We start from the raw sequence: 25,694 nt of genomic DNA on the forward strand, positions 1-25,694 counted from the left end.
GGGCCTCAGCCCCCTACTCCCCCCCCCCCCCGCCCCCAGCTTGGGCTCCAGCCCCCGATTTTTTAGAAGACAGTTGGCCCGACCAATCCTGTTTGTTGGCATATTTTCGATTCGGTAGGTTGGGTATTTTTTCAGTGTGCAAGACCCCCCCGCCCCTCCTCAACTCACTTTGCAAAACTAAGCCCCTGGTGTGCAGGTATCTTGTGTATCTTGTGTACTGCCCGCACCATTGATATGCTCACCTAGGCCCAGGACCGTACGCACATAGTAGCTCCTGGGTAGTGCTATAGTTTCCTATTCATTCGGGGGACTTCAGCCCCCCCCCCCCCCCCAACTGGGGATCCAGGACCAGCAGGTTTGAGAGGAAACTTTCCAAATACACAACAGTATTATTTCTTTGACGAATCATAGGTGAAGGTTTCATAATTGTTTACGGTTAAGCCCTCCTCCCAATTCAATGCGACATCACACCCCTGCTCCCGGGGCATGTACCTCCTCCCAAAGTTGTGACACGCATTAGTATGTACGTGAGCAAATGTTAGCAGTAAGGAACGCCACGGAGACACGTACAAATAAGATAATGTTGAACACGTCATGTGATTTTACGCCACGTACGAAATTGCATGCGCCGACGGTGCGCCAAACTTGGTTTTCAACGATGTTTTCGTCCCTCCCCCATCGTGAGAGCTTGCGTACGGCCCAGTTTTTGCCAAGGTATGTACTGTTTTTGGTGCCGAAATTGCACTTTGCGTTGCGTGGTACACAGCCGTGAACGCGAAACGTAATTGCATGGAAATAGTGGCGAGCTAGTGAAATAGTGTCGCGAGTTCGACACATCCGAATTGAATGGACCGATGGAGATGTAGCACGCATGATGTGCAGACTCAACCCACACAAGGATGAGTCACTAAAGCCTCTCAACAAAACAAGACTGATTATTTCCGGCAGTCACGCGTGCTCAAAACCGGAACAGTCGGGTCGGTGTAGATTCTTATTGTCCTGTTAGGGAATGATTCGGGGATGACGAAGAGCCCGATGTTAATCAATCCCAAGAGTGGGGTGCTTATTTGTTCTAAAAATGTGCTCCACTGCCTGTTCGTGGCGAGCAAATACAGCCTGCCTTGTGTTACTTGGCTTGTTGGTGGTGCCTGTATCCAGTTTTGTGTTGTCTACTTTGTGATGTTTTTCGTCGATCATCTGCGGGGAACGATAATGCTCGCTATGTGTAAAAAATACTAAACGTCAAGGAAAACTCGGCCACTCAGGCACGGTCTTTCCATCCGAATCATCTCCGAGACGCCGTCTAAAGTATAACACCGTACCAACACTTCACGATATGATATCTTCTGGGAGGGCAACCGTGGGACGGGGGACGCTGGCGCTCACCCCGAGACTATGCCTCACTCGTGGACACATAGTCACTCGACTTCTGCACGGGGAGCGCAAAACCGCAGACCGCGGAGAACTCAGACTAACAGTGCGCGCGGACGACAATGCGCGCCTGCTCGCGTGCACTTTCGTCATGGCGACTGTCTTTGGCCTCTTCATGATTGAGTCAGCCGCAATTGCCGCCAGTAGAGTGTCACAATGCTTTCATGTGGTTCGGAGGTCTTCTCAGAAGAGTGGGCTCATGGACGCCATCGGGTTGGCAGCAGACGTCGACTGCCCCTCAGGGCCTGCTTTTCAGGGGAGCGGCTGGCTGCCGTTGGTGCCGGGCAGGGTCTGGCAGCCGGCGATGCAGAGGTCGGTGATGTTGAGCACGCCACATGTGCTGTAGACGGGCGGCCCCAGCAGCGCGTCCAGGCCGTACGCCAGCAGCGAGCCGGTGGTCAGACCCAGCGAGTAGCTGAGTGTCATCACGTTACCTGCGGCCGAGGCAGTGTCAGGCGGCGGCACGGCCGGTGGCTGGCTAACATGCGTCACCTGTCACTCGTAACCACACGAAGGAGCAACAGCAGGGCGTCACAGCAGGTAAGGAAACAATAGCAAGAGCGTCACGCCAGCAACGATTTGGATAGACATAGGCTCACCACTAGCAGTGCCAGCCATTCACCCAGGCCGCGCACAGCCAGAGCGTGCCTGCACAAATGCCACGCCCAGCGCGTGGCCACGCGCTGGCTGCGCGTGGCCGTGCTCCCGCGGCCAGCGCTCCCCGTCTCTCACCGCAGAGTTCCCGGTTCTGGTCCGGCACCTTGTCTGGCGCCAGGATCATGGGCAGGCTGCCCACCAGGCCGTTGGTGAGACCCAGCAGCAGGCTGAACAGCATGGGCCAGCCCTCCCAGGCCAGCAGCGGCTCGGCGCGCGGTGCGGCACACAGCACCAGCGGCGGGATCAGCAGGAAGCGCAGCGTCGAGAACGCCACCAGCTGGCGCCGCGACCACTCGTACGGCAGGGAGGCCAGCACCTGACAGGGGTGGCGGTGTCACCCAGGTCACCGGAGCAGCAACTGACGGGATGTCGGGGTCATCCAGGTTACAGGAGCGGCGCGCCTGACGGGGTGGTGGGGTCACCTAGGTCACCGGAACAGCACCTGACGGGGTGCCGGGGTCACCCGGGTCACCGGAGCATTGTCTGACGGGATGTGAGGGCGCCCAGGTCATCGGAGCAGTACTTGAAGGTTGTGGGGGTCACAAAGATCATCGCTGCAGCACCTGACGGGGTTTGGAGGTCGCTCAGGTCAACGGAGCATCCCGTGGGTCACAATACGTTAAAGTGATCGAGGTCAGCGGATGAATACACAGGTCATCCAGGTCACCATGTCATCTTTTGGAGTCACAGGGCGTTAAGTTTACCGAGGTTTTTGGTCGGGAAGGGGATCACCAAATTCATCAGTCTCAGCTCATTGCGTTCCCAGGCCATGGAAAATGTAGTGCTCGGACCGGCATGATGTTCTTCCACTCGTCGTATGGGATCATCTTGTTCGAAACACCCATCACCTCACCCACTCTCTGTCTGACTGTCGAAGCCGATCTGTCCAAGACGAAGCCGGCACCATGCGGCCGCATCGCGGAGCTACGCCTTACCTTGCCGGCGAAGTCGGAGACGTTGAAGATGGCCATGAGGACGACGGGCATCCAGGAGCCGAGCGTGCAGCTGTGCACCTCGCTCTCGATACCAGGGAACAGGCTGAGCGTGACCAGGTACGCCAGGCAGATGGACACCATGTACGGCCAGACCCGGCGCACCGTCGCCGAGCGCGCCTGGGTGCCGCCTGGCAACCGAAAAACACCACAAAATCAAGGTGAGTCAAGGACATTACAAGGTGAGGACAATATAACGAGAAGGACAATGAAGACAGGGTTCAGGACAATTCAGGACGAAACGCAGCAGTTTGTTTTAATCGGCAGTGCCGGCAACCACACTAGCACAGAGGCTGGCACAAGTTTCGATGCAGCGGATCCAGGAAATGCCTAGTACAAATACTGTGTACGTGCCGGGGCGTACGTTTGAGCGCGGCGCAGCAGTCGAGCGCGGGGTGGCGGGCGCGGCCCGAGCGTCGCACGTGCACCAGCAGCTCGCTGACGCGGTAGGACGTGCCGCCAGCCCGCTCCGAGAACGTGTCGTAGGAGGCCGCGCCGCCGGCCGGCAGCGTCTCGGTCGACTGGAAGGCCGAGTCGTCGCTGTTGGAGGCGAGAGTGAGCCGCCCGTAGTCCTTGCCGTCCGCCTCCTCCACGATGTCCACCTGGGGCCGCGATGACGGATGGGACGCGTGAGCAGGCGTGCGTTACAGGCATATGCACAGACGGGCATTGCCTCGTTCAAACACTTCTATCTAAGTATCTATTACATGCGTCAGCATGACATAAGTCCTCCCCAAACCAATGTAAACTGGCCACTCGACTACCTTCCTATGTACCAATGTGGCCTGATCACGGTACAGTGCCTGCCCGTGCCAGTGTGACCTGATCATTATGCCGTACTTGCCCGGTACCAGTGTGGTCTGATCGCGGTACAGCGTCCGACCCGTACCCGTGTGACCTGATCATTACGCCGTACCCACCCCGTACCAGTGTGACCTGATCATTACGCCGTACCCGCCCCGTACCAGTGTGACCTGATCATTATGCCGTACTTGCCCGGTACCAGTGTGGTCTGATCGCGGTACAGCGTCCGCCCCGTACCAGTGTGACCTGATCATTACGCCGTACCCGCCCCGTACCAGTGTGACCTGATCGCCGGCCTGGGTCTCGGACAGCGGGTCGGCCGAGCAGGCTGCCACGTGGTGACGCACGAACGCCGTCCGTCTGAGCAGCTGGTGCAGAACGCAGCAGACGGCCACCAGCAGCAGCGAGCAGCAGAAGAACACCAGCGTGTTGAGACGCACGTCGTCCAGCAGCAGCCGCGTCAGGATCCGGCTGGTCGAAACCAGCACGCCGGCGGCGCCTATCGGAGGAAAATGACACCAAAACACCCAACATGGAGCAGCGCGGACCATCGGCCCAGCAGCTCCGTCGTTGTGCAGACATGAGTGTAACTACGTATCTGAGATGGAGGGGGGGGGGGAGAGAAGGGGTATCAGGACCACATGGGTTAAACCGGGATCTTGGACTGGCTTTAAAAAACAAAATGGAAAAACGTGAATCGGTAGCGGCAACACAGCCCCTGGATGTGTTTTGACAGCGCCTTGAAAACCAGACTAGCACAGACAACACTTAAGGCGGTGAATTGAGAGCAAGCCGGGGGGGGTCTACCAGCAGCCGTGATGTTGGTGGGGTTTGGAGCCGCGCATCGGCGCCCGCTCCCCGATCGGCGCGGCGCCGCCTCCACTCACTCTCGCCCGTCATCACGGCCTGGGTGTAGCGGTTCGGCAGCATGCCCGTGTAGCCGTAGAAGCTCGACTGCTGAGCTGGAACCGGCCGACGACAGCTGGTGATATGTGCAGCGGCGGGACCAACGGTCAGGTCACGCGGTCAGGTCACGCGGTCAGGTCACGCGGTCAGGTCACGCGGTCAGGTCACGCGGTCAGGTTGCGCTGTCGATTCGTTGTCACGGGGAGAGCAACGGGGTCCTCATATTGAACAGTCTAAAACCACTGCATTCCGCGATAGTTGCTAACATTCATACGGTCGTTGACGTAAATGGAATGTAAATAAGTCGCCTGATTAAATACATACATCAGTGAGGTTGGCAGTGTTTAAGTTTTTCACGTGGACCAACATTAACCGTACCTCCTAAACACCAGCAGTGGTAAGGGACAGGCAGAAAAGCAGGTAAATGTTGAGGCAAGAGACACAGACCGTGGGCGATATACACAAACAACCAGTCAGTCTTGCAGATTGAATACATTAGATTGAGCACAGATCTTAGATGAACTGCAATAAACAAAAGTATGAACGTATATTGAAAAAGGTCAAAAGAGGACTTCCGATTCACATTCACGGCTTCCTCAGTGCCCGTTTTTTCCAATAAAAGAACAGTGACACAGGTTGTCACGATGAACTACATGTGCTCCGTAATGTGCCCAGGTAATCGTGACGAATGGCCATTGACTCAGCAATTTTTGGAGCAACCACATCTTTGCAAGCACGGAACATTTTGCAGGTTTTCTCCGGTGAGTTGGCATCGTGGAAAACACGTGATTTATATTTTTCCCAGTTTGTGAAATGTTCTTGCATTGAAAAACTGACACTGAGGAAATCGTTAAGGTAAAACGTTTGTCCTGTTTTTTTATCCTATTTTATTACACCATAATAATTTTGGTGTTCTAATTCTTTGCATAACCAGATTAAATGCATTGTAGTCGGCCACTAATAATCAGGGCAGCACCACGAACCTTGAGTAAGGGGGGCAGGGTTTCCCAGGGGGCCTCCTCACGGCAGGGGGTGCTGGGCATTGTCGTATTTGAGAGGGGAGGCACCGGAGGCATGTGCCCCCTTATCAAATTGTTCCCTACCCCCACATCTAAGTAATATCCGGAACGGATGCATTATGATTATCCAGCAAAATGTCTCGCTCTCCTAAAATAAAGCCTTCTGTTCCAGAAAAGAGCCTTCTGATACACAGAGGACCATCCTAATCTAGAACAGGATGCTTCCGATTAATGATGAGGCCTCCAAATCTAGCCAAGTGGCCTAATTATCCCAAAATCGGTCATTCCGATCCGGAACCGCAGACATCTGATGTATGCAAAACGGCCTCTTGTTATAGAAATGGGGCCTCCTAAACATGGAGAGTGACTCCTGACCCAGAATACATGCCTCCTAGTCCGTAACGGGAGTCTCCCGAGTCAACAAAGGGCCTCCTTACCACGACATCGTGGTAATGGCATGGGCTACCTTGTACATAAAGGTGGCCTTATGATCCAGTAAACGGCTCTCTTGATACAAAAATGCTCTTGTGAGTCCGATTTATTACTCTCCAGCTGAGTTATTGGGGCCTCCTTGATCCAAATTTCCACAACGGTTAGCGAAAGCGCCTAAAGTCCGCGTAAAGGGGCCGACACATTTTGTGAGAGTGAAAAATATCCTCTTGCCCCCCTGGCTGCTGACAGGGGGACAACCACTCCCCTGCTCTCACTCCCACCTGCCGGACCGCTACTGGTCAATATTCCTGAAGTACGACCTTCATCATGGCATTTGCGTTACCCCTCAGATAAAAAGACAGACCGAACACTGGCACACCCTGTCTGCCAGCGGACTGTGACCTTTGCTAACCTATATTGACCAGTGACCAGTGTGCCATATACTATGGGACCTGTGGAGATCAGCCACCTGCGGCGAGCGTGACTCACACGTAACTTGTGGTGACCTGTACCAAACTGTGACCTGTCGCCTAGCACCTTCACCTACATCAGACCTATGGTGAGTGACCTGTGCTGACCTGTGCAGCCGACGGCGACCACGGAGACGGCCAGTAGGTTGACACCGTACGAGGTGGTGTTGCTGAACACCTGCCACCAGATCTCGAAGACGGCGACGAACAGCAGCGTAACGAATGACAGCACGTATCCTGCAACGACACCAGGTCCTGTCAGAAGTGTCCCAAACGACAGGAGGTCCTGTCAGAAGTGTCCCAAACGACAGCAGGTCCTGTCAGAAGTGTCCCAAACGACAGCAGGTCCTGTCAGAAGTGTCCCAAACGACAGCAGGTCCTGTCAGAAGTGTCCCAAACGACAGCAGGTCCTGTCAGAAGTGTCCCAAACGACAGCAGGTCCTGTCAGAAGTGTCCCAAACCCAGATTCGCCTTACGCAGAAGAAATGCGCCTTTTCTCTGAGCTGCCTCATTAGAACGCTCCCAGGTGGCCGGTTGAATGCACTTCGCTCGAGTGGGGGCCAATTGGACCCTCTGAGATCCCGAAAACCAAAATAGCTAGACACCGAATTCACATGATAAGTTTTCCGGTACGAAAGCTCCCTTACGTCGAAATTTAAAGTTCCTATGTCATCACCTTGCGGTCAGGTAAGGTAAGTAAGATTAAACTCCAGATTGGTGTCCGAACTGCTGGTAAACCTCCTGATACCACCGCCGTGAAGCTAGATTTCTAATTGTATTGCATCAATTCTAATTTTCTACTCTAAGCAAAGTGTCAGTCGCGTTTATTTAAGGCCAGTGTTCTTTTTAATCTTAAGAAGGTCACGGTGACCAAAAAGCTACGATATTGTACCTATTTTCCCACTTGAGTAGGCGGCAAGGAAAACAACAGGCGGTATCTTGTTAAAACCGGCAGATGAGAGGTGCATAGGTTTCCCATCGATATGCCCAATTTCTGTCGATAGTATTCATCTCCGTACGCCCTAACCGTTTTACACGTAATGCATACTTGCGAGATTCCCCAAAAACAGAGAATACCTCTTCAGCGAATTTTTTGTAAAGACGCATTCAGGCTCAAATTCAGCGAGGTATGTACCCTATACCCCTTCTAGAGCTCAAAGTAATCTACAGAGCACAGGACCATCCGGACAGGAAAATGAGTGAATCCAATCTTATAATAATTCAGTGGCCAGACCTTAACGTACGGGGATCATCATGGCCGATTATGCAAATGCGATAAGTGCCCTGATGTGTAATGCGTGCTCGCTTAAAATCGTTTAAATGTATGAGTGATGCCTGACGCGTGATGCGCGATGGCTGTTTAATTGAAATATTTTGTAGGTATAAGTGATGCGTGATGCGTAACACCTGTTTACTGCAAATTACATGAATGTGTGAATGATGTGTGATGCTTGATACCTGTTTACTCGAATTCGTTCGCATGTACACGTATTTTTCGAACATTTTGGATTCTTAGTTGGATACACACGGCATCGTAGTAGTGGCTGGTAATTGCTTTCTTTAATCCCCAAGTGTTGTTTGCTTGTAAAAACTGTGACTCGCCGTTCAAAATGCTGAGTATAGGATCGGCAGGCAATTTTGAATTCACTCCTGATCTCCCTTCTGATAAAGGTAAACAGCCGAAACATCAAGACATTTGTCTCTCCATTCTCCTGGTTATTCTACGAGGAAAAGGCTGACAGTGCTGTCTTACCCAAAAATGTTAGAATATGCCTTTGATTTCTCCGCTATGGCCCTCACCACAGTGGCTCTTTTCGAGGCACACTTTGGCTTCGAGAATGGAAGCAATATATGATTCATGTCGCGCAGTGGTTCAAACTTCCACCAATCCGCTTCCCGGTAACAGGCCCTTCCCCCTGGGTCAATCAAAAACATTATTTTACTTGCATCAATAGAAGTGTGCATTGTGTTGTAATGACGACAGTGATCGCGACTGCAGGAAAGAGGCGCAGTGCTGTTTCGAATCGTTGACAGCGTAATTCGGACTCCTAAATAATCAACATTGACATCTCCATTGTGTCTTGACGGTGCTGCAGTGGCACTACCCAGTGTTTTGATTAGACGTAACTGGTCCTGAGGTTTCACTATTGTTCGCTTTAAAAAAAATGCCTCGGAGACGGGTTCTTTCGGGAGGAGGAGGAGGAGGTTCTTTCAACAGGAACATTGTGAACATCTTGGTAAGCATTCCACACAACTTCCAGTCCGGAAGCGTGTGGCTGAAGTGCACTGATAATCATCGAGCACAATTTTTTGTGTAAACCATACAGCATACTGCACTGGCAAGTCAAAATGAGAAAAAAGCAAAATGTGTACGTAAAATCGATTCAGGGAACCACTTTGAGGTGTGCAATGACGACAAGATAACGATATCATGACGGTTTAATTTTCTTCGATCATGTTGCAGAATGTTTGCCTTTCTTAACTATTTCAGCTGAACCTCTCCAGTTTTTTCACATGCAAAGTTCAAGGTAGAATTACCATGGTAAGGTAGAATTGCCAGTTACCAATTACTAGCAACACAAGGTAGAATTACCATGAACATATTACTGACTACAATAAAACATACAAGATAAAACGTGGTGTTCATATATTGCTTGGAAGCCATCAATAGTTCATGTTGATGCTAAATGACAGCCTCTGACTGCTGTCTTTGACAAGCTATTTCAACGTTAGGCGCAGTCCTGTAATTATTATGTCATTTTGGCAGGAAACTAGCTAATGCATGTTGAGTGGAAGATTGTGAACATGTTGGTAAACATTTCCACACTATCCGGTGTCGGCGCATATGACCCAATTGCAGATACATACACACACACACACACACACACACACACACACACACACACACACACACACACACACACACACACACACACATATATATATATATATATATATATATATATATATATATATATATATATATATATATATATACTTAGGCAGTATGCTTTCATTAAAGCAGGTTTTGTTATACGCAAGATGAAATGTACATGCAATCAGTGTCTTGTGCGTTTGTTCGATTGCTCAAATTAAATCCTTCGCTGTTTTTGGTATGTCATAAATCAAATTGCCTATTGTCATAGATATTAGTTTAGGCTGGCCAGTATTTCAAGGACATTCACTTCCCATTCTTAAAGCAATGTAAGACGGTCAGACGGAAAATATTCGAAGATGGAAAATTGCGAGGCATGCTCTACAACACATAATCATTGGTAAACCATCAGTTGACGGATTATACATCCGAATATCTGGTCAAAATTACAAAACACATACAAACAGAAGCATATCAGTTTTCCAGCCAGTATAACAGCACGGAAAGGCAAGAACATTGAATCCCCCTACTGTCATTGAGTGGCTGAGCATGTCCAAAGAAATGCATGACTTAATTTGTTTGCTGAAGTCGGGCATTCTTTCTCTGATGAGGATGGATTCAAGAACTTGTAAACGGCGTTTTTTCAGACACACGCCCCCCCCATATATATATATATATATATATATATATATATATATATATATATATATATATATACATATATACATATTCACGACCATCATTTATGCAATGTGCCACGCTGGCGTTGTGCACCGGCAAAGTGAATTGGACAATAGCAAAAGAAGTATATTCGTACAATTCAATAAACCATCTTTATGTTCACCATAAGTGCAAGAGTGGCTCAATGATTTCATGATAGCGACAGGAAGAATGGGTAGTGAGTGACCTAATGCGAGGTAAAGCAAATAGGCTAAGTAAGTATTTTGCGGCAGAGTGGAGCCAAATATTTTCATTTAGCATGCGCCCCGATGGCAGGTTGAGCGCCATTCGCCCAAGTGGGGGTCAGTTTGACCCTGCTGAGATCTCAGAAATTCAGAAAGCTAGAGGCACCAAATTTACAGGGTGTGTTGGCCTGTGCATGAATTCACTTTCGGCAAAATGTGGGGTTCGTAGGTCATGATCTTCAGGTCAAATAAGGTCAAACCAGACAAAACTCCAGATTGGTGTCCAATGTGTCCCGAACCTAAATACCTGTTCTGAACAAAAGATCACTGGTGCTCATTTAAGGTCAGTTACCTTGTTTAACTTTGTATATTATGGCATGTTGTACACTTGAAGATGTTAAAGCAAACATCAAATATAACGAAAAAGCTTTCTTATAGCTATTTGTATATTTCGAAGCGGAAGAGACTGCTTTACACAACACAATTTTCTATTTAGTGAATATGCGTCATGCGTCAACACGTCATTGTTTAATTGCGTCATGGAGCTTCTGTATGTCGTTGAGGTGCTGCCAAACTAGCCGTGTGAAATTGCTTCTGGGCACTCGCTTGTAGTACTTCAATCTCCCGGGAGGTGGCCGTGGCAGTGCTGGAGGCGTGGCCGTGGTGGTGCTGAACCAAACGTCATTATATGCTCGTGCTTTGCCCCTTTCTCCTGGTGTTTTACACATTAATCCCGGAATGTAACGCGTAATTGTGATGAAATCCGACCCACTTGTCCTCCTTTTTGTCTTATCCTTAACCATCACGGCGCCCCGCTAATCCGGGGCAGGATGTTTGCGCACGCCACGAGTAGGTCGAGAGACCCCCTGAGAAGGGAGACACGACCGGGCTCTCAGCGCATACCCAGGGGGTTCCTGCACGGGCTAAAGCTCGGCGGCTGGCCTCCTGGGCGTACGCAGTTCTGTCCCACCGATGTCCGTTCTCCTTCATCCCATAACCCTGAAATAATTACTTCTGGTCGAAAGGGGTCTAGTCCACACATGCAATCGTGATGAAAACTGGCTGCGCCCGCTCAAAGTCGACTAAGAGCAAATTGGCGTCCATTAAATCTGGCCATGGTACTCCCGAACGCCAGATATTAACGGCGCGTTGGTTATATTTTTGTTGGCCTTGAACACGGCATGGCTGATGGGGTGGCAGGCGTTGAGTTACGACTCTATGGCGACATGCGTGTTTAACCGCGCCAAGTTAGCTTCGTAGCCGACTGTCAATGATCATGGCATAACTCGCCAAAAACAACTATATCGTCATCTCCAACGAACATCATCACCGCCTTGTCACACAGCCATCATCCCACATGGTCAAGCAAGTCACCACCTATCCCAGCCCCCAAAACCAACAAGACCATGACCCTACAGCTAAGCCACCGGTGTCCGACCGGACGGCCTCGCAACTGACCGAAGACAAACTATGACTCCACAGCTAAGCCACCGGTGTTCAGCCGGGCGGCTTCGCCACTGACCGAAGAGGATGCGCTTGTGCAGGTCAACGGCCTCCACCAGTACGTTGTTGAGCAGCACTGAGCAGAAGGCCACCAGGATGTACGTGAGCGAGAGATCGAACACGATAGTGGAGCCTGGGTACTGCGCCTGGAAGTAGTCGGCCGCCACGATGAAGCTGTGGGAAGACGGGAGCGATGACGGCGTTGGCAGCGCCAGTACGGCAGCACACGCTGATAGAGCGCGCGGCGCCTTGTTCGACAGGCCTATGCATAGACGCATAAATTATAATATGCATAATACGCATCTAATTATCGTCATGAGGTGGTGTGTAGACTTCCTGTAATGGAAACATTGGCCTCACGTTTGCATTCAGACAAGCATTGGCAGTCAGAATGCTCCACATTCGAAGCTTTTGAGGCAGACACCAGGTGTGAAAAGCTAAGCTCACTTGGAACTATCGGTTTGTTTTTAAACATAAAAGATCGCTCGATAAAACAACAGATCACTCCGTAGTAAATATGTTCTTAAATGCGTCCTCGTTTGATCACGTCATAGGACGTCTTTATGACGTCAGAGTCGCTGCCAGAGTGGCCGTGTCAGAACTGCCTCCGTAACCGACGGACTGACCATCACGTCATAGGACGTCTTTATGACGTCAGAGTCGCTGCCAGAGTGGCCGTGTCAGAACTGCCTCCGTAACCGACGGACTGACTCACTTGTAGTGTTTCAGCCTGCTGAGATGTGGGGGCGTTTGCTAGTGCGTGTTCGCCGAGACAGAAGTTCGTTATGTACTCTTGTGTTGGGTCTTTCTCATGGTATTCTTGCATATTTGTCCGTGACTTTGTGTTGTTTACTTGCGTTCACGCACTCAGTCGTGCTGTTATTCTTAGGCTATTAAATTTCCAGCCTTGTTTTCGTCATAGCGCGTACCGCTGTTCTAACCCTTATATTGCGTAACACGAAACCTAATTCGTGCTCGAAGGTTGCACTCAACGGATTGCGTTAGTTCCTTGTTAATTGATGCCGGTCGACGTCACAAATTGTGCAGACGTATTCCAGACATGAATAATTTGCTGATCATATTTTTCTGGGCCTCAAGCACTACATAGTTCAAGAAGTGACCTTGAAATAGTCTGCACATGCTTGCGGGTGTCAAGCTCGGAAACAAGAGAATGCTAAGTTTATTTAAGCCTTGTGAAAGGCTTAGCTGTGAAATGCACTGAATGATCTTCAAAATAACTACTTCAGCCCAAAACCCCACACAAAGGTGCAGCACTTCCTTTAAAAGTGGTTAAAATGATAGGATCATTTTAGGGGTGTGATTAGTTTAGATTGCAGAAGGGGTAAACATGAATATAGTTTTTTACCGCCAATTTCCATCATGTAGACGGCAAGGCATGTCCGATGAATGCAGTAAAACCTAGATTTACACGTCAACATGGTTATTGAGAGAGTGGAAATAAGCCTAAAGACAATAGGGAGCTCATTTCGACCATTTCTGCCCCTCCCCCCCCCCCCCCCACATGGGTCAGGTCTGCTAAGGTTACCGTCAAAAATTGGTCCACCATAAGCCTACAAAAATGTTACTTTTCTCCACAATGTGTTTCTGAGTTCATTTTGTTCGATGCAGCTGTCGGACAAACGTGTTCCAGAAACAAATATATCGTTTTATGGTGATTTAGAGACAATCTAAAGTCAACTCAGGCTAAATTTACAACTCATCCCGCTAAAAAGATTAAGTGCTAGCCGGGCCGATGTGAGCACTACAATGCATTTTTGTGGTCAGAAACAGTGTATTGGACACCTATGGGCACTGGAAAGATCGCATAGCTGTTGTTTACATTATAGACAGTTCCTCCGGCGTTTGGCAATGTATTTGTAGCAACTTGAGAACAGGTACGTTGCTCCATGAAATTAGACATCAGCTTCACAAACAAAATAAGAAGGTAGCCACACGCGTCGCACTCCCTCATCCAGTCTCTCCGCTGCTGGCAACGTAGGTCGTTGATCGTGGATGACCTTCTATACCTTGCATGACCCGTTGGGACTTCGCATTATCATTTATCTCAACACGTTTTAGGTGAAATATTCAAATTCTGCGGCCAAAATTGCCTAAAAACTGTCTATTTTGAGCTTAGTTTGGTTTTGCAGGATGTACTCATAGAGATAGGCCATGACCTGGGCCGAGGTCATGTGCTCTGTAGTCATATGATAGCTGCACATGTAAGTTACTACTTTTTTCCTCATATACAACAAAAAACTACACAAAAATACGTCCAAACGTGCACTGCTTACCACAGATAGCAGCAATTGACCTGTCATTAGGTCAACAGCCTCACATATTCCGAAAAGTCTGAAATATTAAGACTGTACGCGCTATTATGTTTTACTACTATGCAAAGTTTGAACAAAGGCAAATGAGCCCCGAGGAGGTTATATGTGGTAAAAAAATAGAGGTTTATCTCGTTAACCTGATATAGGTCACTGATCTTGGTAGATAAAAACTTCAATTTTGAAGAGCTGATTCCAAGTTGTTAGATGAATAGGTACCGAGAATTTGGTGTCGCTGCAAGCGTTTATTTTTGACCTGTGCTCGAAAAGTCATAGGGGAGAATGAACTTCCCCGGGGCGGGCGTGGTTCACCTTATACGCGACATCACTTTTACTGCGAATATCCTTACACGACACGAGTGCAACTTGTGCGCGTCATTTCATCTACTGCACAAACTTATACAGTCCCTGCTTACAAACGGCATTACTTCTACCGCAAAAATTCAGACAAGTCATGAGTTCTACGCGCGGGGGTGAAAAACTGTCTTTTCCGTCACCGGCAAAACTTGCAGCAGCTTAAATTGTCATCTTGAGTCAAAGCAACCAGAAACCGCTGCAGTATAATCCTATATGCGATAAGCCACAAAACAAAGATAAGCCAAATGTAATGTGGCATAGCTATCAAACACGTTCGTATCGGCAGTCTCATTTGCACTGAAGTTTCATTTTCTGGCCATCAAACATTGAATGCTGGTTGATACTAATCTAATGAAGTTGTCATATAAAGACGTGCTTAGCATAATGAGCCCTAGAGGGGTGCACTTTCCTGTTTATGTGGGGATGGGTGGAAGAAATTATACCTCCCAACCAGGAATGTATTTTCCTATTGTTATTTGTGATTTTTTTATTCATCATTTTTACCAAATCGTTATTTCTTTGGATACAACGAGGGCGATGTTTATGGTCATATTAAATTCGCCACATATTTATTAGTTAGATAATACCTCCTTAGGCATTGTCTCATAGCATGTCATAAACCGCTTTGAGACAAATTAATGGTACAAAGACAGTATTCAATTCTTGCTCGAACTGGCCAGTGATCAGATATCTAGAAGCGGCATCACTGACTCGGTAGCTTGGCTACTCATGTCGGCTTCCAAAGACGAGCCGACTGATTCAATTGATTCGCCAACTCCTTTGCTTGAATCTCTTGTTTGAGCCGTGACAGAACTTGAGCTGCTTCTTCCTGGCACTGGCAGGCTGTTCGAGTCCTTTGCTAGCCTTATTCAACAAATTACGCACATCACGTCACCAGCTGTAAGCCGTGGGTCATAAAGATTCTGGGTGAGATGATCGGATGGTTCTACAAATTGTTTCACTATTGCCTTCTTGTGCCGCAATAAAGGTTCACGGCAAAAGTGCGTTTGACGCGGCATTTCATAAATGCATAGCACTGCATCTTGTCTGCTGCTCCTAACACCTCGCAGTCTGGTCGCCAACTGACCACGGCTGCGCATTTGCCGTTGTTCGAGAACGGCTGCGTCATCTCTCCGACGCGACGGTCAGTGTCCCACATTCGCACCCCTTAACCACTTGTTTGCGGAGCGTGACCAAAAGCGGGCGTCGCGAGGCCGACCCCATCCCCACTTCACTTGCCCCGTGGCGACATCGGAACGCGAATGAGATATGTATGCTCACGTTTCCTGTCCTATACAACCATCGAACAGTTTTGCAAATTTACCTCAACAAAATGCTAGCAAAAGCAATTTATCAACGTTTGACCTGATGTGACCTTGAACTTGACCTCGGTTTATGAAATCTAACTCAAGGTTATTATGGATAATCAAGCATAGCAACGACTGGCGTTGACCGCCTGTCGATATATCTATTCAGGTCGGAGATATGTAGAGATAGCGTTCGAAGCGCCACCTATACGCACTTTTGCGAGGCTCAAAAGCGATTTATGTGCAAAATATATGTTCTTAAAATTCTTATGGAAAGGCTAGGTTAGGGTGCAGGTTAGGGGCCATCAAAGAACGGTATGCTGCATGACCTCTCAGAAGTGCCCAAGGCTCTTCTAAGAGGTCATGCAGGTTGTGTGTGGCCATGTCACGGCTCACTCGGCGACCGTGCTCGGCGAGGTCTAGTATTGATAGAGTCGTCTTTCGAGCCTCAGACTACTCTAATGACGTAGTTTCAGGTTTTTCGATAGACAAGAACGTAAAATTCGGGTTTTCGTGGTTTTGTCCCGGAATGTCCCAGTCATCAGTCATCACATCTTACCATGTTTTGCCATCGAATCTTATCTTCTTTATCATGTTTTGCCATCGAATGTGCATATGGGTGCCCTCACGGACTTAATTGCGAGAGAAGTACGCTCGTCACTGCTGAGCTACACGTGGGTGAACTTATATCCCGGCCACCTTATGTGAATGGTAGTTTCACATCAGAGAGCTTGGTTGATTCATCTTCCGACGACTTCTCTGCAAACCTGATGTGCTGTTTTGTTAAACCGATAGCTTGCGCCACAATCGGGATATGTTACCCAGTCTTTTGGGCATCCGCTCAAACGAGGCACTCCGACTTATTGAGTTACCGGACGGGATATAGCGCGTTTCGGAAGGGACGGTTTTAAGTGGAGTTTGACGGTATCTCTCTCACCTGGTTTGGCCAACATACACAGCGTCGAGAAATGGAATCATCACACTTTGTGCGCTGTTCTCCAGAGCGAAATAAATATTGTGGTGATGTCCGTCGGTTTTAACAAGAAAGCTGGCCATGAGCACAGCTTCCAAACGCCGGGTTTTCTCAGTGTAACGACTGCTTGACTGATGACATTGTCAATCATGTGATCCCAGTTGCCATATAATGTTCTTCCAGCTATCTACATATCTGTTGCGAATGTCGCGCAGTTCAGTTTCATTGTTATGCAGGTACATCCTGCAGTGTCGACGACTTTTGTATGGGCTCCCGTCCGTGCGTGTCAGGTTACGCCATTCCGCACGAGACTATGCTTCTGCGCGTCGGGCCGCCATTAATGAACGAAAATCGACACTGTTTTTCGTTGATCGCGGCCGGTTGATTTACCAACATTTTTTTTGTTACACCCTCGCTTTAAGCTTTTGTATAGAAATGCTGCTTCACCTCAGCTCCAAATGGGAAGACATTCCTCAGCATCAAAACCATTTTGGAATCAGCCAAATATTTTTGTTTATTGACAAGAGAAAACTAATTTAAGTGTCAGGGATCGCAAATAAATCAGGATTTGGGTTAGATTAAGACAGCTTTATCGGCTCAGTCCCCAGCCGACTTAAGGAAGTGACACCTCCGAGTGGGACATGACAGCTGTTTCAGGTGCGTGCTGCACTTGTGCACCCTGCTGTCTGCTGGTCCTGTGATTGAATTGCGGCTGTTTGGATCTGCATGCTGCTATCTATGCTAGTTTCTATTATATTTAAAACTAATAGCTTTCCTTGCCACCAGATTTCGGAATTATAATCAGTTGAGTCGTGAAAAATGACGCTCGAACTTAATCGGAGTGAGCCGGCTCCGGCCGGCAGCAGTTTCTGACCTGCTGCCCTGGGCATCATGAGCTCTGACCTGTTGTAGGGCAGGAGGAAGCCGGCTCCGGCCAGCAGTAGCGCCAAGTAGACGCCGTTGTAGCGGTCGGGCGGCGGCGCAGGCCCAGCCACGCAGAGCCGGGGCGGTGCGCTGCGGCCGGCCGCCAGGCCCCGACTCAACGTCTCGTCCATGTCACCCGCTCACGGTCTGCAGAGTGACATGGTGTCAGGGTCGGCAGGGCCACACGGTGTCAAGGTCTGCAGGGTCACACGGCATCAGGGTCTGCAGAATGGCATGGTGTCAGGATCGGCAGGCAGAATGGCATGGTGTCATGGCTTGCAGGGTGACACGGTGTCAGGGTTTGCAGGGTGACAAGGTGTCAGGGTCGACAAGGCCACATAGTGTCAGGGTCTGCAGGGTCACACGGCGTCAGGGTCTGCAGAATGACACGGTGTCAGGGTCGGCAGGGTCACACGGTGTCAAGGTTTGCGGGTTAACACGGTGTCAGGGTCTGCCGGGTGACACGGTGTCACGGTCGGCAGGGTCACACGGCCACAGTCTGGGCGCGTGCTGCCACCTGGTTAGGGAGTGGTGATACGTTTGTCTGAAGTTCCTCACACGGTCCATGCACGAGGGTGCGACCAATGTAAGGCTGCATCCAGACGTATTAATGATACGCAAACACATGGGTGATGGATGCACCCACCTACAGACTATGAGACCAATATCGAACTTTCAACCGACGCCCGGCTTTTCCACCCGATTTCCACCTGACAACGCGTACATCGTGGATGCAAAGACCATTCACAATGCGTCATTTCTGAGCTCACTTTTGCGCTTACTAACACTGCCCTTAGATTTTGCCGACATTTTCATCTACTCCCTTTTTATACTTTCCTACGTCTCATAATCACTTGATCTTTTGTGCGTTTCAACTTTCCAGTTGGGAGTCCCAAATATAAATGTGAAAAGGGCCTAGGTGGCAGGCCATGATACACCCATTTCTTGTGAAAGTTTGACATTAACGCAGCTGACGGACAGAAAGACTTGACTAAAGAATGAGGCCTGGGGGTTTTAAGCCACTCATTTTTAGACTCTAAGACGTCCCTGACACCGAGAACCACACACAAATGCTACAAGTTATCCACAGGGAGCTCTCTTTAAGTTCTGACCTTGCGAGATGACCTGTTACGTCGGCCTCACCTGCATCTCAGCCTTCAGCATGCTGGGCGCGCTGGAAGTATCGGTGCCGCCGACGGCTCGCCGCCAGCTGACTGCGCCGTCAGCTGACTGCTGGACCACCATCGATCGCCAGCGCCCCTCAGCTCTTCGCCCGCAGGCGCTGGCTGGCCGTCCAGCCGCGAGCCGCGCGCGCCCGCCGACGCGGCCCGAATACATGGAAAACGATCCACTGAATCGGACATGCCGTGATCGAATCGGGATATTTGTACCTCGCGAAGTCTAAATCAGGATAGCTGTGCCGAGTGAAGTCGGAATCTGGATGTTTGTGCCGTGCGGACTCTAAATCAGAATATTTGTGCGTTGCGGAATCTGAATCGGGATATTTGTGCCGTGCGGAGTCTGAATCGGGATATTTGGGCCGCGCGGAGTCTAAATTGGGATACTTGTGCCTTGCGGGCTCTGAATTTGGATATTTGTGCCATGCAGAGACTAAATCAAGATATTTGTGCCGTGCGGAATCTGAATTAAGATATTTGCTCCGTGCGGAATATGAATCGGGATCATTGTGCCGTGCGGAATCTGAATCGGGATATCTGTGCCGTGCGGAGTCTAAATCGGAATATTTGTGCCGTGCGGAGTCTGGATCAGGATATTTGTGCTTAGCGGAGTCGGTGGTCACTGACAGGTCATCTTTGGCCAGCCAATTGCCAAGCACATCACTCACATCAACAAGCACGTCAATACAGGCACATTATGCCCCGACTGAGTGGCCGCATATACAAAACAATAAGCATTATTAGGCTTACATGGGATGGCCGTTTTCACATTTGACCTATTTGAGCTACGCTTTTTAACACTACTGAAACCCCCTCACTTCGTTTCAGGCAAGAGGGCACATAATCTTTATTATAGTCTGGTGAACACCAAGCGGCACATTATCGTTCTCGTTCAAGCGCTGAAGGACCATTCCGTCCCAGCGCGGATACCTCACGCCTACCATTCTGACGACACGGAGGAGTGATTCCCTGGTCGATCTAGATGCCCTTGGGCCTCCCTGGCTTTCTGACCCGCTCGGTTGGCCCTGGATCGACGCAGGAGCCGTCCTTGACGCGATAAGATCCCTGATCGGCGCAGGTGATCTGATAATTGGCACATATACATCGGTTCTGCTTCAAGGGACCATGGCTGAAATCAGGTTGGATCCCCCACCGTTCGGTATTATGGCCCTTACCGACACGGGCCCCTTCCATTGTCTCAATGTGAAGTCTCATCATAAGTTATTATGTTTCATCTCATTTTCAAAGTGCCCAGACCAACGCAAGAGGCCCTCTGAAATTCGGGACCTTGCCCCTGTCCTTGTTCAGCAAATGTTTTAGCCGACTCGGGGCTCTTGTCGACACAGGACGCCCTGTTAGTCACTGTGGGCTCGTGACGGACACAGTATTGTTTCAGGCGCCCCGATCAAAACCAATTGCGGTCTCGACCTTGTCTTTAATTGAGAAATGGGACCCCAGAGTTCTGGCCGACAGAACCGAATGCTCGGTTGGAAGTGATCTCTGGCCCAAAAAGAGGAACGCACAATCTGAGAGGTGCACACCGGTGCAAGAGGCTCTCTTATTGACCTTTGAGATCGCAGTCGCAGTCGCAGACCGGAAATTGAGTTATCCGCGATCTGATCATAATTTGATCCGCCATCAGATTGCTCAATGTACTTGGAAAGTCAAGTTACTTCCATAATGCTTAGAAATTGTATTCATGGACGCTAGATCTGAGCGGCTCAACGATTTTATTATTCCTGGCCTTAAACGCCCCATGACTCATAGGAAGTCAATATTTTAATGGTGTCACTATGGCGTCATGTGTGCCGAGTGGCCTTGAAATAGTCTTCACAAAAATCTGCGCGTCTTCGCGGGGGTCCACGGCATTCGTGCTACAACAAAAACTCCAACCGACAGAAGTGCCGCGACGTTACTTCAAATGTCAATGCTTATACACGATAGGAGAAGTAGCAGGAGAAGTGATGTCGTGTATACGTAAGCTCTGCGTTTTCTGCGGTAGATGTAATGCTGCTTATAACTGATGACATATCACTCCTGTTGCTATCATATTTTTTCTTGTCGTAGCACTGACATCCTGACACTCTTCGCGGCGCGCAGCTTAGAAACTGGAGGTTTTTATCTTGAAGGGAGTATTCCACCTTTATATGGGGTTTTGAATTGAAATAACCATCTTGAGGGCCTTTTGATGCAATTCACGGTAGTGCCCTTTTAAAGACCCAAAAACCTCTGGTTCTTGAGTTACACGGCCGCAAAAGTGGGAAAACACTCATTGCGAAACTACTTCAAAGCCAACTTGGCATTGATGTCATAGAAACGTCATACGATCGCCGTTATATTACAGGCTGTTTTCTGTTTATGATCAGAACAGCATCGCCGCCGATACATTCGCAAAAGCGATGATGTGGCACGTATGATACAATCCTCGGAAGGCGATTGGCTGTAAATTAAATTTCGTTGATGTATGCGTGTCGCGAACGGAAGCGTGAGCACTTTCGGGTTGTGCGGCACTCGTCGTCAACGGGGCACATTTTTCCTTACTCCTAAGCCACAAGTCAATGCTATAAAATACGAAAAACGCCACACTGTCTGCAAAAAAGTACGGCACCGAAAAAAAGAACGGTACTCTCCCGAATGTTTTGAAAAAGAAGACGCGACGGCAAATCTTTTTTCTCCTGCTTGCGTTTTTTTTATTCATTCTTTTGATGTATGTCTTACAGACAGCTCGGCTGGCGCCGTGTGCACCGGGGCAAAGAACCTTGCACGGGTTTATGGGTTAGCAAGGCTAGCGAAATATTACAAGAAATTTAGATGTATATTTTCCTAAAAATTTAACGCATGTTGCATCACAACTTTAAATCTGTAACAAAAAATGATGTCCTACAACTACAACCTCTTGAGTTTCGGTACCATGAACCCCTGATGGGATTTTGTTTTGCTGGGAGCTAACGGTGAAATGCGGTGTTATAACCGAAAACCTTTGCGAAAATTGTGGAAAATCTGCAGTTTGACAGTCCCCCGGGCTGTGCAAGTATGGAACACACTTATTTGACATTAGAGTGTGAGCCGGGCGCTTGAAATAGTTGTGATCACTGGTGGTGCGTGCCAGGGTCTTATATTGATCTTGATGTGATGGGGAGTGTGCGTGCGAGGTTTGTACTTCTGAGAGAACATTGTTTTGATATTCTTTAAATCTAATGACTCCCAATAAAATGTGATATGTCGATACCTACCTCCATCTTTATGTTTGCATTTGAGTATAACAAAGTAGTGATGCCAGTGAAGTGAAAGGAACACTGGCACCTATGCTGCAGAGGCGTACAGTGGCAATTTGCTGCTTCATTATGATACTGCCAACATTTTGAACCTATTGAGATATGGCAGCATGTGATTAATCCATTGCGTGTCATTATACTGTCAATTCATTTTGACAGTAGGGGCAAGTCTGCGTGGCTCATTAATGCTCACGCTTGGTATAAGCTCGCATGATACGGCTGTTCAAAACTATATTTCCCTTAAGAATTCTAAAAACAAAGCGCTGTATTATTGTGGTTGCACATACTTCTGTCTTAACAAATTTTGTCTGCCGGCAAGCATTGCTTGTGAGTCATCAATGTCAAAGTCACTGGAACCCGTGTGACATGCTAGGTGCTGAGAAAGATGGAAAAGTATTGCTGCCGGTTTCTTGGATAGCACTTCATAGTATTTCTATCATGAGCCTTGTGTGCTCTGGCAGCTTCATCATTTCCTTGTATTTTGCCCATCTAGCCATAACTATATGCATTTGTTTTGTCTTCAGCCTTGTTGAAGGTCATCAGGTTTGCATTGTCGTTTCACTGCATGTAATATTTTATTGTTATGCATGTGTGTGAGCACCTGTGTGAAGCACCTGTGCACCACCAAAGCACCTGTGTGAACAATATTTTTGAGTGAAGTAGCCCGATGGCTGCAGCATGTTGCATGGCCGTGGAATCAGGAGACGTGTTCGCATCTTTGTCACCTACGTTTTGTAGATTTCCAAACCAGGCTGAGCATGTGATGTCACTTATTGGCTGTGTGCTTTGCTGAAAGTGACTTGTAAATTGATTTCGTTTTGTTTTTGGTCAGTTATGTGTCAGATGCGGGGTTAACACAAGAACGCACACTTCACCTATGTTTTCATAATGTAATTTAATATGAAAACAGCAGGGATCGCAGTACAAAAATCGTATCGTTGTTCATTATGCCATGCCACAGTACAGCACTGAGGCCGTGCCACCATGATACTACCCGTGCTATTACACTGTGTACCGCATTGGTTGACTACTCTCTGTCAAGCTTGTGAGAAAACAGCTTATAATTTATGAGTGGCTGGCAACAACTGATTTAAAAACGCCGAAGGGTTTGAAAAAAGCACCAGCGAGAATGCCGTTGCACCACAATGGTTACATCAGGGCTAACTTATGATTGCACAAATAATCCTAAGCAAGACAAACATTCTTGGTAGCTCAATCTTGCCACCTTTAGCATGGCAACGGCAATGCTTTGGCAATCAATTTAGCATGTAAATGCATTCCCAGTTACAAATAATACAGACAGTAACTACTGTGCACATCACATAATATCAATGTTAGGACTACAGCAATGCAGGCAAGGGTAGGTCGACAACATAGTACTGGCATCATTAAAAGTTCTTGAAACGTTTCGGTAAGATTCATGACACTACATGATAGTTACCACAGCATATCGTGCTTCGATATTAACAATCTGCCCTAAAAGCTGGCAATTGATACGTTGCGCACGTCAAACAGTACACCAAAGCTTTTCTTACTGCCAGCATCAAGACAAAAAATCCACAAACGAACCATCCACTAATCCGCCACCTGACGTATCGCCTGCGATAAGAATGGCCGACCGGCGTCAGCTTTCGTGCGTTTCGAGGCATTCTTTAGGTCTGGCTGCCAGGGGCTACCAGGTATTGCTGTCGTCACAAAACGATTTCATGGCGCCATCGAACGATGACGTAGCGCAGCGCATTTTTAGAAACTTTGAAACTTGGCTACTTAGCGTCGTTTTTGAGCCTTGAAAGCTGACCAATAGTTAAAAGTAAGCTTTTCCCATCATATCTTGTGCCTATCTCGATATCTTCAAATGTGTAACATTCCCTTCAAGGTTTAAGGGCATACAGAGTTTTCTGTTGTTGTTGACATTCGCCGCTTTCAACAAGAATGTGCTTAGCTGAAAGAAAACGATACCGTGGGCGATGAAAGGGGCGAGGCTGTTGTAAATGTAAATAACTATGGGTGAGCTTTGTGTGCCTGAGTCAAGACCGGGTTAACATCTTCCCCTTCAAGGTGTTTGTACGGTTTGCTATTGGTCAAGGTGAAATATTTCGTCTGATGTCATGAACATGGCTCCTGGTGCCTTTGGTCGACTGTCGTTGCAAAAATATGTGTTCAAGTTGCGGATGGTGGCTGGCATATTGACATGGCAAACAAGAGAGGGTGCGTGCGTGATGCCATCAAAACTTTTTTGGTCAATTGGTCGGCCTTCTAATCCCCTGTGATTCCTTTATGGTCCGGGATGCACACACACACACAAATAATGCTTACAACTTTTATGCGTAAAGAAAGGCTGATGTTTATGATGTCGGCAAGCAGGAGGTGACTTGTGTCGGGGTCGAAAAGTAATTGCAAAGCCGCTTTCGGACCCGAGCAGATCACCATGGTTCCATTGTTTTATGATTCTGCCGTCTGATGTGCTGCAAAAAAAAAGAGAAAAAAGCAGGTAGCTGTGCATGACAAGCAAATGCACCGGGTGGTTTTCTAGATGTTTATGAGCATTGCGTGTGACGTTGTACATAGTGTATACTAGTATGGCACATAGATACTAGCGTCTCGTATTCGGTGTGGGTGCCGGCCCTGGAGCCATCGGTATGAATAAAGCGACAATGTGGATATTTGTCAGCCGTGTGGTTTATCATTTGTTGTGCATACTGTGTCGTCACATAACTTTTAAGATCAGTGAAAAGGAATACAATTTCCGTGGTGTCGACTGCTAGGGAGGCACCGCCGAATCAGGTGCCACGGAGACCCGGGGTAGAACATAAATTGAGCTTGGTCACAGGATGGTGGCACGAGACCCGAGTGTGGCAGGCCCGAGCGACGTTCTGACGCGAGTGTGGCAGGTTCGAGCGACGTTCTGACGCAAGTGTGGCAGACCGGAGTGACGTTCTGACGCGAGTGTGGCAGACCGGAGCGACGTTCTGACCCGAGTGTGGCAGACCGGAGCGACGTTCTAACGCGAGTGTGGCAGGCCCGAGCGACGTTCTGACGCGGGTGTGGCAGGCCCGAGCGTCGTCCTGTTGGCTCTAATTAGGTGTGACGAATTGTTGGTGATATGTGCACGGAGACTTAACAGTGTATGGATATGTTTGAACGAATATAAGGCACATAAAAAATGCACTTTATTTTTGATGCAATCGACTGCTTTTCAAGCGATTGTTGTCTGTAATCCCACGCTTGCGTTTTAACTTTGTCTCCTGAGCCGTTTGTCGTCCTGTCGTCTCCTGAGCCGTTTGTCGTCCTGTCGTCTCCTGAGCCGTTTGTCGTCCTGTCGTCTCCTGAGCCGTTTGTTGTCCTGTCGTCTCCTG

General features: G+C 48.6%; 1 protein-coding gene across 1 annotated transcript; it reads right to left on the reverse strand.

The window, feature by feature from the left end:
• Positions 1–304: 304 nt before the first annotated feature.
• LOC119090947 (equilibrative nucleoside transporter 4) lies at positions 305–19,082 on the reverse strand. Its single transcript, XM_037213674.1, has 10 exons — positions 19,029–19,082; positions 17,865–18,032; positions 12,014–12,168; positions 6,820–6,948; positions 4,772–4,846; positions 4,160–4,383; positions 3,445–3,682; positions 3,024–3,211; positions 2,164–2,404; positions 305–1,865 (listed from the first exon to the last, which is right to left on the reverse strand). The coding sequence occupies exons 2-10, from the start codon at positions 18,014–18,016 to the stop codon at positions 1,684–1,686; spliced, it is 1,584 nt and encodes a 527-aa protein (XP_037069569.1). The 5' UTR covers positions 18,017–18,032; positions 19,029–19,082; the 3' UTR covers positions 305–1,683.
• Positions 19,083–25,694: the final 6,612 nt, after the last annotated feature.

Source organism: Pollicipes pollicipes, unplaced genomic scaffold, assembly GCF_011947565.3.
Source record: "Pollicipes pollicipes isolate AB1234 unplaced genomic scaffold, Ppol_2.1 Scaffold_3216;HRSCAF=3773_pilon_pilon_pilon, whole genome shotgun sequence".
Taxonomy (NCBI): domain Eukaryota; kingdom Metazoa; phylum Arthropoda; class Thecostraca; order Pollicipedomorpha; family Pollicipedidae; genus Pollicipes; species Pollicipes pollicipes.